This window comes from Coffea eugenioides, chromosome 4 (assembly GCF_003713205.1).
Source record: "Coffea eugenioides isolate CCC68of chromosome 4, Ceug_1.0, whole genome shotgun sequence".
Lineage (NCBI taxonomy): Eukaryota > Viridiplantae > Streptophyta > Magnoliopsida > Gentianales > Rubiaceae > Coffea > Coffea eugenioides.
Genome location: NC_040038.1, coordinates 24109425 through 24125392, shown reverse-complemented (window position 1 = coordinate 24125392; position 15968 = coordinate 24109425). Strand labels below are relative to the sequence as shown.

The 15968-nt window shown below is 36.3% G+C and overlaps 1 protein-coding gene across 2 annotated transcripts; it reads left to right on the top strand.

Moving 5' to 3' along the window:
• The first annotated feature begins 2226 nt into the window (after window positions 1-2226).
• On the top strand, window positions 2227-7787 carry LOC113767880. 2 transcript variants are annotated; one of them, XM_027312083.1, is made up of 3 exons: window positions 2227-2310; window positions 4658-5013; window positions 5253-7787. In XM_027312083.1, the coding sequence occupies exons 2-3, from the start codon at window positions 4667-4669 to the stop codon at window positions 7531-7533; spliced, it is 2628 nt and encodes an 875-aa protein (XP_027167884.1). In that variant the 5' UTR covers window positions 2227-2310; window positions 4658-4666; the 3' UTR covers window positions 7534-7787. The 2 variants fall into 2 exon arrangements, with proteins under 2 accessions (XP_027167884.1, XP_027167883.1); XM_027312082.1 differs by having other exon boundaries at window positions 5238-7787.
• The last annotated feature ends 8181 nt before the right edge of the window (window positions 7788-15968 follow it).

The following is a 15968-nucleotide window of genomic DNA, read 5'->3' as shown; positions in this document are numbered from 1 at the left end:
CCTCCCCTTCTTCCCCAACTCCCACTTTACCATTTGCTTCATCCCTCTCCCTTGCTCATCCATCTCCCTTGCTCATCCATCTCCCTTCCTCCTTCCTTCTCCTCTTCTTTCTTTCCCTCTCTCGGAGGGGCAGGTGGGATGGGAGAGGGAAGGGGAGAGGAAAGGATCGGGAAAAGGTTAAGGGGTAGCAATGGGAAGAAGGGTTTGAAATTTTTAAAATTTTTAAAATTCATGAAGAAAAGTCTTGAAGAAAAGAGCTCCAACCATGTAATACCAGTATGGAGCCGATCCCTTTATTTTGGCGTGCCATAGGGTGCCCAAAATGAAAAATAGTGGACAAAGAAGAGAAATACGAGTACATAGCTATGGGATATCCATATCACAAAGGATTTTGATGGATGGAGGAATTGGGGAGCTGATGACCTTCAAAACCATATAAAATATATAGTACTAAAAGTGTTTAACGTCTTCCAAAAAAATTGAGTAAATCTTATATACACTGACAGTGTATATACTATTACAGTTAGATGCATGACATATGAGTGAAATTTGAATTTTCATTTATTTGATATATATGCTAAAACTCGCAAAATTATTAATTTCCATTTATTTGATATAATATGTCAATCCAACTTTTCAGTAAAATGAAGTGGCAGATAAGATAGGTTTTTTTGTTTTCACGGTTGGTCAAGTGAATGTGCAGCAATACTTATTGCCATTTCCAGGTAAATTTTTAGTTTTTTTTAGCAACCTTTGAATTTTCCAGATTCTTCATCTAATTTTGTTTTTAATCCAAATTATATATCTCTTTGATGTTGTATAACTCTTACCTTTCCTTAAGTGGGTTTTCAATATACTAGCTACTTTTTCAGCTAGTTGTCTTGGGTTACGTTTGATAAAATTGAAATATGAAACTAAAGTATGAATCCATTAAATTCTTGCATTATTATGTATTATATCACATTAAATTATAAGTGAATAGTCTATCACTTATTTTTTGGAACAAGTTTTGTTTAGAAAATTCAATACCACTTAATTAATTCAGATGTTCTATTTATGATTATCAAACACATTTGTAAATCTAAATATTGAATTGAATTATTAAACAGAGCGTCAGTATGCTTCAAATTGCCCTAATGCAGTCTTATTGGTATGGAGACAAAGAATTTGTCAAAAGAGAACTCAACAATTTAGATTACATTTTTAAAATTAAACTAATTTGCCACCTAAACATTACCTGCTTTGATCCAGGCAAAAGACAACAACATTTGTTTCAAATCTTTTTCAATGATGTTCTTAGATGCTAGGATGAAAAAATCACTTAAATAAATTTTATGAATTCTTTAAGTTTTCACATCGTTAGTCTATTTCTTTTATTTGTTAATAAGTTAAGTGATGTAATTTTTTTCAACTCTCTTCTACAAATAAAGATTGTAGTGGTCGTTGTAAACTAATTAAAAAACGTATTATGCTGACAAATAATTGAAAAAAAGGGATTGACCTATGTACACTAATATGTTTCTTTTGCTTCATGTTTTGATTTTTTTTTTCTCTTCTTATGCGAAAAAAGCCATGCGATTTGTGCTTTCCCGAAAAGCAAAGTATTTAAATAAACTTTTGATCTTAAAAATAAATTCCACTATAAGACGGAGGAAACTAAATGTGAACACCACATACAGAATTTAGCTCATAAAACTTGGAATCAACATTTTAAAGAACATGAAAACAGCAAATGATTTTCGTAAGGGTATGCTAAAAACCGAATAAACTTTTAGGCCATTTGAATTTTATACATAAAAGTTTAACCTTGGGAAATATTATTAACTTTTTTAAAGAGTAATTGTACTATCTAATATCTTTATCCTTACAAGTGTAATGTTTACCTATTCTAAATTTGCTAAAAAAAACAACATAAAAAAGATTTTTAAAAAATCAAACTCTTGAGAAAATTATGAATTTACCAACAATTTTATTCGTGCTAAAACTATAAAAATTCTATTATTTTCAATGTTATGGTAAAGATAAACGGAATAGGTGGTACAAAATTCAATCCAATCAAAAAGTCTATTATGTCTATCCAGGTCACCCACGTCCTTCAATCCTAAATTGATCAAATTTGCCGAAATTTCAATATGACCCCTCACAACATAGTTAATCACCATCAAGCCTCTTTATAGCCCTAGCCCATCCATTCTTATTTTGTAAAACGCCCTTGTGGCTGTTGTCCCTCGTATCATTCTCCCTTTTTCTCCCTAATTCCGAAACGGCCCCAAATTCTAGGTTTTACGTTCACTTCGCTACGCCTCTCTGGTAATTTTCTTCCTCGCTCCACTTTTCTTTCAATCAGACGCCTCTATATCGCTTTCTGCATTTGTGTGTAGATAATTTTTTTTTCTCCTCTTTTTGTTGAGTACTAAACCGGGGTTTAAATCAGGGTTGAAGTGTGCAAAATTCTGTTATGCATGCATTCATAAAATTGTTTAAAAGGTTTAATCTTTAACATGTTACAGCTGATTCTTAAGTGAAATTCAACTGAAAATTGCACTTTTGTTGACTTTTGATTTTTGTAGACTTCATTTGACCTCTATTTTCAGTTCAATTGATCACCAATGTTTGTCAGATTTTAGAATTTTGGTGTTTGATCTCTTGGTTGTAAAGCACTATACGCATAATCTTTCTTGTTCTAGTCTTATATCAAGGTCGATGTTTGGGATGATTGTTTTGCTGGGATTTTACACTGTAGTATTTGTTTCGAGTATGAATTACCTTTCGAGAAGTTTAATTAGATAAAATAGCTAAACAAATTTAGTGCAAAAAAAGAGTAGCTTATGACTCATTAGACAATTGTTGTGCTGTTTGCGTGGATTCCCTTCTGTGGTTTGGTGGCAATAAGAAAGCAGACATTGGTAACGAACTAGTGGAGAGCACATTCGAGAGTGCTAGCCTTGTTTTCTTGTCTTGGGAAAAGGGGGGTTGATTGTTACTTGCCTTATTTGTCCTTTCTGCCCTTCATATTTTCTTCCATGGGCATTTAAGTAGGAAGGTGAGATAAGATCATTGCATGGAGTTGCTTCGATTGGTTAATATGTTGGTTTCTTACTCAAGATGTGCAGTTTTTTAGCAAAATATTTCACAGTTTGGGCAAGCTGGATTTACAACACTGGCAAGGTTCTTCGGCTACTAGTTGAGATTTCTTTTTACGACAGTTTGACCTATAAAAGAAAAATTTATCTGACAATAACATCAAGTGCCATGATGATGGTAGCTGGATTTTCTTATTCATGACTGGATATGGATATGGTAAACGCTCATGTTGGCATGGGTTCCATGGTGTCATTTTAGTTTTTCTATGTGTGCTTCTGAGGTAATTTATAAAATACTCTGTGTTCACTGCTGATAGTCAGAACAGCTGTCTTATCTTAATGGAAATCAGAACTCTACCCCTCTAATGCTCCTTGGGGGGAGGTAGAGCCCTATGAAGAATAGCCAATTAGACAGAAATGCCAACATTTTCTTTTTCTAATGTACATTGAAAAAATGTGGATGCTTATCATGTACGTGCAAGTGCTAAACTGTTGGCTGGTGAAGATTTCAGTTTCACGAGTAATGTTGCACGAAATATTGTAAAGGAAGTTTTAGAAAATTTGTTGGTGATTATTCTTGATTTTTTTTTTTCCAAAAAAGGATGCTAAAAAAGTATATTCTAGATACAAATGTGCATGCGAGTGTTCTCTTGGAAAGCTTTTTTTAACTCCGCTCTCTACCCGAAGAAAGGGGAAAAAGGTGAAAACATTGTCCAAGTTTATTGTGGAAAGACATTGTGTACTATAAAAGGTGTTGGGAGCATATGATTGCTGAGAAGCTATGATTGATTTTCATTTGCTTTAACATTGGCTTACTTACTGGTAAAGTCAGGGTCTCTGCTTCAGCTTGCAATATCAAAGGATTGAGGTTTAACTTTTTTGAAGAATAGACTTAGTGAGTTTATCGCTCAATCATTTTAATCCTTTTAAGTTATGTCACAAACACCCAACAATATGTTCAGCAGGTTATAGATCAGCTTAAAAGGTAAGGAATGAAACTTTTGATTTAGCAGATAGTAGGCATGCTGAAGTGGTAAAGCTACGTTGTTTGGATCCCCTGTGCCTCCATTAACAACAAAATATTCGACCTATACATGTTTTTATAAGATTCTTTGTTTAAACTTATCATTTGCTTTTTGGGGAAGCATTTCCCTTTTCCTTTACAGTGTTTGGAGATTGCTATGAGGAGCAAAATTTGTTGTCCTTGATGCCAAGATTTATTCCTTTGTTTCCTTGAAGCATGATCTAGGGTATATTTGGTTTAGATGAGGGATAGCAAGTTTGACATTTAATTCTGTATTGAAAGCCTCCTGTCTTTTGTTTAATTTGCTAATGTATGAAGAGAAAGAGCTAGAATTTTTCTTGTGCAGTAATGAGAAATGCAGTGCTTTTGTCACCCCCTGAATCTATGTTAACCAAGTTGTAATTATCCAAATAATGCAACAGAGGAAGACAGAAGCATCAATGAGTGTAATTTTGTCCTCTTAAAATCGTTGTAGTACTATTCGAATTTTTTGTTTCTATGTGCTGACATATTTTAGTGAAACTTTACTGATTCTTTGTGATGTTCAAAGATGTGAATTATGGCAAAGGGGAAACTCATACTGATCAGCCAGTATGGTGGTGAATTTATAACAAAAGATGATGGGATCTTATCTTATAATGGAGGAGAGGCAAATGCTGTGAGCATCAATCATGATACCTTGTATGATGATTTGAAGTTGAAGATTGCTGAATTGTACAATTTGGATCTGAAAACTATTGCGCTCAAGTACTTTCTCCCAGGAAATCAACGAAATCTTATTACTTTGAAGAATGAAAAGGACCTAAAGAGGATGCTTGATTTTCATGGGAACTCAGTGACAGCTGATGTCTTTGTATCTGGGAAACATGGGTTTGAGCGTCCAGCCTTGAAGAATGATGCCTCAAGGTATTACTTTGAGAACTTGTTATCTCACATAAATTGCTACTTTTTTCCATTCATTAACGGAATGTCATAATGACACATTTGCACTCCTGTGCACCATATCAGCATAGGAGATACATAGGGAACTCAAAGTTCACGTATCCAATTTTAGAATGTGCCTAGTGTCTTGGTGGATCATTGGAATTTGACTAGTTAGTCTATTTACTTGAGTGCATACTTTCTTACAGTGGTAATACATCCAGGGGAGTTGGCATAAAATTGGCAGAGACTGTGGACCATGTAATTCCTCCCCCAGCTGCTAATAGTTCTGGCCCTGATGTAAGATCTAGGCAAAAGAATGCTGCAGCTGCTGATAGAGTTCCGGTTATTACGCCTGATAATTTGGTGGATGTCAATGTAACTATGGAGAGTCCAAGCAGAACCACCAGCACATCTACTCCTTCCTCTGCGCATGGTGGTGATTATGATTCCGATTATGCTCCCCGCCGTGTTGTTGCTGGTGGTGTTTCTGCTCGTAGCCCCATCAACTTTGATGCAGGTAGCACCCCAGCAGATACAGTCAAAAAGAGAAGGCGTACTGCTTCTTGGAAAGTTGGTACCAAGGGTCCAGTTATTGTGTCAGATGCAGATAACGCACAAGAAAAGCGATCTCGTAAGAAGAGTAGCAGAGGCAGATTTATCAAGGTACATGATGACGTTGAACTGAAAGGAGATCCTAAGTCAGGGACAGATGATCTGGGGAGTCCCTACGGTATTGTTATTCGTGATCAAGATCTTCCAGAAAATCTGGTTGCTTCATGGAGAGATAGCATTACCGGAGTAGGTCATGACTTTGAAAGTGTGAAAGAGTTTCGAGATACCCTGCAGAAGTATGCTATTGCTCATCGTTTTGTCTACAAACTAAAAAAGAATGATACAAATCGTGCTAGTGGCATGTGTGTTGCTGAAGGCTGTCCTTGGAGGATTCATGCATCTTGGGTTCCTGCATCTCAATCATTTAGGATTAAGAAGTTCGATAATGTACACACATGTGGAGGGGAAGCTTGGAAATCTGCTCATCCCGGAAGGAATTGGCTGGTTAGCATTATAAAGGAGAGGTTACGAGAGTCCCCACATCATAAACCCAAGGATATTGCTAATGGCATTTTCCGGGACTTTGGGATCGAACTAAATTATACACAAGTGTGGCGTGGGCTGGAGCATGCCAGGGAGCAGCTTCAAGGTTCATACAAAGATTCGTACAATCAGTTACCATCTTTTTGTGAGAAAGTGATGGAGACAAATCCTGGTAGCTTTGCCAATCTCGTCACTAATGATGACAAAAGGCTTAAATGCCTTTTTGTCTCATTTCACTGCTTAATACATGGTTTTCAAAATGGTTGTCGCCCCCTTCTTTTTCTTGAATCAACATCATTAAAGTCAAAATACCAGGAAATGTTGTTGACAGCCACTGCAGTCGACGCAGATGATGGGTTCTTCCCAGTTGCCTTTGGCATAGTTGACGTTGAAAATAATGACAATTGGCGTTGGTTTCTGGAACAATTGAATTCTGCAATTTCAACTTCCCAGCCCATCACTTTTGTCTCAGAGAGGGAAAAGGGTTTAAAGAACTCTGTGCTTGAGGTATTTGAGAATGCTTATCATGGTTATTCCATGTTCCACCTTGTTGAAAGCTTCAGGAGGAGTTTGAGAGGTCCATTTCACGGGGCTGATGGAAGAGGTGTCTTGCCTGGTATTTTTCTTTCCGCTGCTCATGCTGTCCGAATTGGTAGTTACAAAAAATTCACTGAACAAATAAAGCAGATCTCATCACAAGCATATGATTGGGTAATCCAAATAGAGCCAGAGTGTTGGACAAGTTTGCTATTTAAGGGAGAGCGTTATAACTATATCACTGAAAATGTCTCTGAACTGTACACCAAGCTTATGGAGGACGTCCAGGAGGCTACAATAATGCAGAAGATTGAGGCTCTCGTATGTATGATTAGTGGTTTGGTTAAGAATCGGCAAACGCTGTCAAGTTTGTGGTCTTCTAAACTAACTCCATCAATTGAGAAAAAGCTGCAGGAAGATGCACTTAAAGCCCGCAGTCTGAAAGTGTTGTTCTCGTCTGATATCCTTGCTGAGGTTCATGATGATTGCACCCATGTTGTGAACATTGAAAGCCAGGAATGTACTTGCCTGGAATGGAAAGAGAATGGTCTACCATGCCGGCATGCTATTGCTGTCTTAAATTGCAGGGGCAAAAGCATTTATGATTACTGCCCAAAACATTTCACCGTAGAGAGTTTTTGTTCAATATATTCTGCATCCTTGAACCCTATACCTGACATTGGCAAGCCTATAGACAAGGAAGAGGCTGATTCAGACTCAGTACAGGTGCTTCCCCCAAATCCCCCTAAATTAACTCCTGAACAGAAGAAGGAACAGGCGAGAAAGGAGGCGCTGAATAGGAGGACAGTCACTTGTACTAGGTGCAAGGAGCCAGGACACAATAAAGCCTCGTGCAAAGCAACTTTGTAATTCCTAAGTTCCTTCTTGTTGTGCATCCTGTACAGCTTGTACAATAGCAATTGATTGCTTGTTGACGAGCTTATCTTAGCAGCTCAGACATGCTGTGCAGTTGTCTTCATTAGATTAATCATTAGCATAGGACTATATTGGACTGAAAACAATTTTAGGAAACGGAAATCTAGGTTTGAACTTGTGTTGATAGTTGTTTCCAATTTAGTTATGTTGAATTTTCGGGCAAATGGCATGGTTGGTTTGTTTGTTTTTTTGGTAAAATTTCCAGGGAAGTGTGGGCAAATGCATATATGTGGGAATGAAAACCCAAAGACTTGGCCGGGAGAATGTGGCATGTGGAGCTGATAATGGGGGAAGGACTTAGAAATTTCAGAGTAGTGTTGCCTCCTCCTTGCTACAGTTTTAAAAATTATGCTAACCTTCTTTAAAGTTTATTATTCGGGAAAATCGTTCAAAACGTTTCTTACATTTTACAAAATAACTTTTTTCGTTCCTCACTTTTAGAAGTGTAATTTTACGTCTTTTATAAATTCACATTGGTCAAATTTGATCCCTACTTAGGTTTTCGACTAGTTTTTTGTCGAAATTCACTACGTGTCTTGCACGTGATCATATTTTAAGGGCAAAATTGTCAAATCAAATTTTATATAATTCGATTCATAATCCCTCACATTTCATAAAATAAATTTTTTCATCTCTTATATTTCACAAAATGAATTTTTTCATCCTTCACATTTTTCAAAATGAATTTTTTCATCTTTTATTGATCATGTGTGTGATTGATTTTTTTTAAATTCATATATATATCTATTTGATTTCACTTGAACAGTACGAATAACATGTGAAATCAAATAGAGATATATTACAGACTATTCGTACTGCTTAAGTGAAATCAAATAGATATATACATGGGTTTAAAAAAATTATTAGTTTTTTACTTATATTCATTTTCATTTACTCGAAATTTGAAAATAAAGATGATATTTAATTGTAAATATTATCGAGTGTTTATATCGAATTAAATTTGGATAGAAAAAGTAAACAAAAGAAAAGTATAACAAAAAGAAATAAGTGATTGGCACTTTCAAATTTTAAAACAATCACAAGGCAAGTAATTCAACTGTTGATCTTAAAAGTGTCGAATAGAAATTTCAGATTTAAACTGAAATTTGTTAGTACAATTATAGAATTCGAGTTAGGACCCATTAATTAGATGACCTTATTATATAACTCAATAAATAAATTATTACCAAAAGAGAAATGTCACAAATATTGAATAGATTCAAATGCTGAAATCATATAAATATATACATGGGTTTCAAACAAAATTATTAGTTTTAAACCCCTATATATATCTATTGAATAGCATGTGTATAACTACGATTAACATGTTTAGATGAAATCCAATAGAGATAAATTACATGTTATTCATACTGTTTAGGTAAAATCAAATTGACATATACGTGGGTTTATAGAAAAAAAGTTATTCGTACACATGATCAATGGGGGATGAAAAAATTCATTTTGAAAAATGTGAGGGATGGAAAAATTCATTTTTTGAAATGTGAGGAACGAAACAATTCATTTTATAAAATGTTAGGGACGAAAAAATATATTTTGTGAAATGTGAAGGACTATGAATCAGATTATGTAAAAATTGATTTGACAATTTTGCCCTTAAAAAATGAGCACATGCAAGTCACGTGGTGGATTCCTACCAAAAATTAGTCGGAAACCTAGGTAAAGGAAATGGAAATGGCCATGATGAGGGCTGATGTTCATGAGGATTTGGAGGCCAATATAGCTAGATTTTTGTGTGGATTGGGGGATGAAATTGCTGAAATTGTGGAGTTACATTATTACCTTGACTTAAATGAGTTGTTGGATAAGACGGTGAAGGTGGAAAGGCGCCTCAAGAGGAGGGGTAACACTCAATCAAATCCCACCCATCAAGTTGGGAATTGGCGAAACTTGCCCTTAAGAAGTGAGGACAAAACCATAGGAGCTTTTGAACCACCAAAATTGAGACCAAATGATACTAAACCAACACCTAAGGCCGAGATGGAAATTAGCCAAAGAACTCCAAAACCACGAAGTCGGGATGCTAAATGCTTCAAGTGTCAAGGTTTTGGACACATAGCATCTCAATGTCCCAACCATAGGACCATGCTTATCTTGCCTAATGGAGAAGTGGTGTCAGATGATGAGGACGATTGTGAAGGTATGACACCTTTAGTGGAGGAAAGCGACGCCTCGGAGGAAGAATTGGCATTTGAAGGGAATGTTGGAGTCTTTGTAGTAAGGAAATTGCTTGCTACCCGAGCAATAGAGGAGAAATGTGTACAAAAAGAGAACTTATTCTACACTCGTCGTCACATTAAGGACAAGTTTTGTGGTTTAATAATTGATGGTGGAAGTTGCACAAATGTGGCGAGTTTGTTCATGGTTGAGAAATTGTTTCTTCTATCCACCAAGCACCCTAAGCCATATCAACTTCAATAGCTAAATAATGATGGTGGTGGATGTGTTTATAGACAAGTGAAGGTACCATTTCGCATTAGTAAGTATGAAGATGAAGTAGTGTGCGAGGTGGTACCAATGCAAGCGAGTCACTTGATCTTAGGTCGCCCTTGGCAATATGACAAAGTTGTCCACTTCGATGGTTGAACTAACAGGTATTCCTTCATGCATGGTGATAAAAAGATTACTCTTGTTCCTCTTACCCCTAGACAAGTCCATGAAGATGAAGTAAGACTACATGAAGAATATGAGCTAGAATGTGAACAAAAGAAAAGGTCAATGCGTGAGCAAGAAAAGGAAATAAGTTTGGTTGAAAAAGAGAAGAAGAAAGCGGCATTGGTGTGCATAACTAAAGACGAGCTAAATCCTTCTTATGGAGATATTGGGGCTGATCATGTGCCAAATCAATTTGCAAGTTTATTCAAGAGTGAGGAGTTTGACTTCATGGGAGCTACTTTGCATCATTTTGAGGACCCTTACCTCACGCATACAAGTGAATTAGTTGAGCATAATTAAAGCTGATTTGTGAGATTCAAGAAGCTAAACGATGTCTTTTCCAACTTGACAAGTGGAGGGTTTTTCTTTGGATGACACCTTGGCTTATGATCATCACAAGGCTGGCCCGTCGGCATGTCATTCGAATTGTCACCCTTCGTGCTTCGATTTGTGGGCAAATCGCCTTTAAGAGGAGAGGAATGATACGGGATCTAGTTGCTAAAGAAGCCAAGCCAGCTGTTGAGCCTAGCTAAGGCTATAAAGAGTCATTTTTCCTTAGTTAATGTTATAGTTTTTTGGTTTGAGTTTCTTTGTGCTGGTGCCGTTTGCCTAGATTAATTCCAACAGCTTTAGTTTATCAAGTTGAGTCATTAATTAATGGAATAAATGGCTAAAAGGTCATGTTGACTATAGTTAGTAGCCGAGTTGGAGTTAATTCGTAGAGTTAAGTGGAGTTAGAGTTAAGTTTCTCATTTTCTAGTTGGATTAGGAGTTTGGTCTTGTAAAAGGCTATAAAACGCCTTAGCTTTAATGTTTTTAGGGCATTGAATAAAGTTGAGAAAATTTTCCAGATTTCTTTCGTGAATGAAAGAGGTCTTCTTGGCTTGTGAAGCCACCATTGAACATCTTAGAGTTGCCCTAAGGTGATTCGTCAACTTATCAATCAAGTATTCACCTTGATTGTGGTATTATCCTATCCGTTCTAGTCTTTCTTGTGCAGTTCAAGATAGATTATGAACTCCATCCCCAAGTGTTGATTCCTAACCTAGATCCGGGCTTGTGGTTAACGTTCTTGATTCGTTTTAACGTTTCAAGAATCGTATCACAAGGATTAGGGTTTTAGGGTTAGGGTTTAGGGACTAGGGTTAGAGATTTAGTGTTAGGGTTAGGGTTAGGGTTAAAAATAAATAATAAATAAAAGAAATCGCTGCACATGAAATCTGCGATGATTCCTTTTAATAAATTTTCACTTCGCCGCAGATTTCATGAGCGGCGAAGCATTTAAAAAAAAAAAATTCCTCTCCCTTAATTTCGATGCCAAAAAAAATTTGAAATTTAAAGCAATTTTCGATGAAGCCTCTCTTACGATTTGCGGCAACCCTTAAAGTAGAACACCCACCCAACTAACACCACTTTTGTAATATTTTCTCATTTTAACGTTATTCCGGAAATTCGCCTGATTAAAGGGGTGTTGGTGAATTCCGCAACAGATTGATTGATATTTACATTTTTTTAAAATAATTTGATTTTCACATAACGTAATGATGATGATTTTTTTTGGAAATGTTTTATAATTGTAAATGTTTGTATTACTTGAAAGCTTGAAGAAAAAAATGTAACTCTCCCCACTAAATCGCATTTGGGGCCTAGAAAGAGAAAAAGACCACCTAAGAAGGATAAATGATTGAAATAGTTTCAGCAACAAACAACAATCACAGGAAATTTGGCCATTCTTCTTAATTTACAAAATGTACAATGACGTCAAATTTATAATAGGGTTCTAAAACTAATGAAATAGGATTCATTATTTACACAATGAATAAAATTATTTACAATAGTGACCTTATAATGTACAACGTGTTCATAACCATGTACATTGTGACAGCCCCACCTTCCCCTAAGGCGAACCAAAGAGGTTAGCGGACTGCCTGCCCAGCTCTCGCCAGGACTAACGTTGTAGACAAACGCGATCTAAAACGTTCCGGGAAAATAAAACGTGCTCACACAAGCCGGAATCGCAAGATAGCCAAACGTAAATCAAATCGTCGGTGAGTAGTGGGTGCCATGTCATATAACTCGGAAAAATATTTCCAAACCAAATAAGACCCATAAACAGGGTTAAGCAGTGTTATATACATACGTTTGTAATTTACAAAACAAAAGCGAGATAATTAGATCAAAATACAGTTAGGGTTTTGCCCAAAAGGAGCTATTCAAAAATACATTTACATAAGCTCAACTCGGCAACCAACATGTACAACCTTTCCACAAGTAATCAATTTCCTGTAAGGAAAACAAAAGGAACAGAATGAGCTTACGCCCAGTGATATACTATCACTCAAGCAGCAAAGTTCATATAAGCATCAAGCTTCTCATTCCAATACATCAAAAGTAAGCAAAGGCACACATCAATAGTGTTGATAAAAGGATACGGGCGGCTCTCAAGAGCCCCTTTCCTCGCTTGCATTCTTGATCGGACCTCATTGACCCTCCGTCAATGTTTAAGAGTAACCAACCGTAGGCTCCACTTTACGTCCATTCCTTCCACCCAACATACCCCCACCGGGCCCGAACTCCAAACAGTAGAAATTTGGTAATACTCGAGTATACCGGAATCAAGAGTCTGACTACTACAAGATTCCATATAACAGTCCCCATGGCTCGTCAACTTTCACGACCAAGCCCTCGCTGGCTCGATTCAATCGACTACCAATGGGGTTGAGCTCAGTAGTAACAGTAAGGCCGTTGGATACTCGTCCATACGACACCAATTCAAGTATTTGCATGTATCATTCAATTTCACGGTAAACAGTCATATATAATACAAAAGGGGTGAGAGCGGTCAAGTACACCCTCACTTTAATCAGTTTCAACAGTGCAAATAAGCATTCAAGGCATCCAGTTCAAATAGACAAAGCCACACAGTAACAAGCAAGTGAGTAGTACACTCACCAAGCAAGCAAGTGGAATTTCGTAAACTTCCGCCCAAAGAGCGTCTTTACTCACCGTCACACCCTAAAATATTCAAATAAGCACAATAAAACTCGATTACAAGTCATAAACCAATTCCACATACTACCAAAATAGGGCTCCATAAGAATGTATAAGCACTAGAGTAAACCAGGGAAATCCGGAAATGGAATTAAGCTCTAAACCATAAAAACAGTTTTTGATATCATTTTGCGGTTTTGGCACCATTGGTACTACGATTATCAGATAGAGGTACAATACACACCGTTTCGAAGCTAAGAGGTAGGGATACAATGTTGAAGAAGGCTACTCAGTCCAGTTTCTAGTGCAACCAGGTCAAAAATTCAATATACTAAACCAGAACTGCAAAAACAGGTTAACAAACCGCATTCTGGTTAAAGAACCGTAATTCAGGCTACCTAAGTCCAAATCAAGTGATTCCAAAGCCATCCTAAAGCTAAGACACCAGGCTACATTTCTTAAGAAGGTGTCAATAACCAAATCAGAAGTATTCCCAACCAAATTAACCAATTACAGAAGCAATTATCAAATTCGGGTAGAAACAGGGCAGCAAGGGTAATTCAGTCTTTTCATAAGCTACGCTACTCCGATTGACCTGACATTTTGCAGGCATCTCTAAAATATCATTCTATACAACTTTCATGTTTTAATCCAAGGCTAATTCGGCCTCTAACTATGATGAACAGTACCAGGCAGAAAGGGGGTAATCGAAACCCTTACTTCCGAAATTTCCGTTCAATGCGGAAATTTTCCGGAAATAACTACAATTGACACACTAAGGTTTCATTCCAGATCATTTCCCATCATCATCCATGGCCACAACATATGAATCATATTAAATCAGAAAAATCATGATTAAATAGAAAATGTCATCAATCTCAACCAAAATCATGAAATAACATCTAATCTCATCCCTTAGGCTACCACAAGTCATTAATTAAACATCATTAGATAGAGGAGAGGGGTTCCTTCACTACTCACCTTAGTAACCAAAGGAAAAGAGCAACTTGGCACCTTAATCCTCCAAACAACTCCACTAATCACCTCACAATCACTCACTTAAGGGTTTTTATGGAACAAAAGCAAGATTAAATGGTTGAATTGTTGGATTTGAGCAAGATTGAAGCAAGAACTTGGAGAGCTTTTCCTTTCTTTTGCTTGGAGAGAGCCGGCCACAATAAGCTTGGAAATGAAGTGATTTTGATCAATTTTTGGGTTTATTTAGTAAAATGGTAAAAAGGTGAATAGTAGTCAAAATGCAAGATTTAATCATATGGTGACACTTGTCACCCTATTTAATGCATGCATATCACTTTGTTTCCTCTCACACCAATCCACTTGGTAACCTCTAATTATCTCTTAGCACCCGATAATTTAAATCCGGTATCCAAAACTTAACCTAGTTGGCCGAATTTTTTCGAACTTTCCGCACTAGCGGGTCCCACGTCCAGTATACGCTCTTAATTTCTCAAAAACTAACCGATACTAGAAAAATCATCTAAAACCTATATTTACTCATAAAAATTATTTAGAAAATTTTCTAATAAAGAAAATGCATAAAAGGCGTGCAAATCATTAAAATAAGGCCTAGAAATAAGGAAATTTACGGGTTCTCACATACATCTTGGAATAGTTACTCGCTTTTGTCACAAAAGAACTTCAATTATAGTATAGGCTACAATTTTTTTAATTACAGAATAGACTACTTATTAAATAAAAGCGGAATATGACACAAGTTTTGTTGGTGTGCCACAGAAAGATTCTGTAGGTTGGGGTTTGGACTTTAGAGTAGAACAGTGGTATGAGAAATGGTGGGCCAACTATAGGCCTGCCAATTGGACCATTTGAGTCGGGCTTTAATAAGTCTGGGTTTGACTCATATAATTTGTACCACTTTCGAATTTCGAATTATGAGTTTCGAATTGATAAATATGAAATTCATACTTAACTCACAAAATATTTGAGTTGTGAATCTAATGTAGGTTTAACCCAAATTCACTTATTATCTCTTAATTTCCTTTATATAATTATTATAACTATTAATTTTAAAACTAATTTAACTTTCACAGGATCACAATATTAAATTATACATGGACTAGTAACATAATTAAAAAGTACATAAATCAAGAATTTGTGTATGTGTGTGTGTGTATATATATGTACACACACATACATACATAAGTACATACAAATTAAAGGGCACAACCTATATCGGGTTTGAGCCAAATAAGGTATAAACTTGGTTTGCATTTAATTCAGGCCAATATTTAGGGTCAAGCTCATTTTGGCTCGGTGAAAGGCTAGGTTAATCAAGCTTTTTCTCGGGTCGACTGGGCTGAACTTAGGCTGGCTCGATCCTATTGACAGTTCTAACCAAATTTAGTGTTTATTAACATAAGGGTGGCTCCAACGGCATTGAATGGAGCGTGTTATCCTTATTGGGGGAGTTCAATGAGCATAATATGCATGTAATGCTCTGTTGATGGGGCCCAACTGTGGGCCTTTTCTACTTTTTTTTTAATCAAATCAATTGGATCGTTGTTTGATGACCGTTGCTCACTTTTTTTTCTTTTCATTAAAAAAATTGTACCGTTACTTGAAGTTCAAAATTTTTTTGATAAATAAGGTATAATTTTTTTTTTCATTTCTCACCCTCATATTTCTTCATTTCTCATACTGTATTACTCATTTCCTTCAACCATTTA

Excerpts from the sequence above, each read along its gene's own strand:
- LOC113767880 (XM_027312082.1), top strand. The coding sequence starts at position 4,667 with ATGGCAAAGGGGAAACTCATACTGATCAGCCAGTATGGTGGTGAATTT. Across the intron at positions 5,014-5,237 it reads TTGAAGAATGATGCCTCAAG|TGGTAATACATCCAGGGGAG; the intron begins GTATTACTTTGA and ends ACTTTCTTACAG.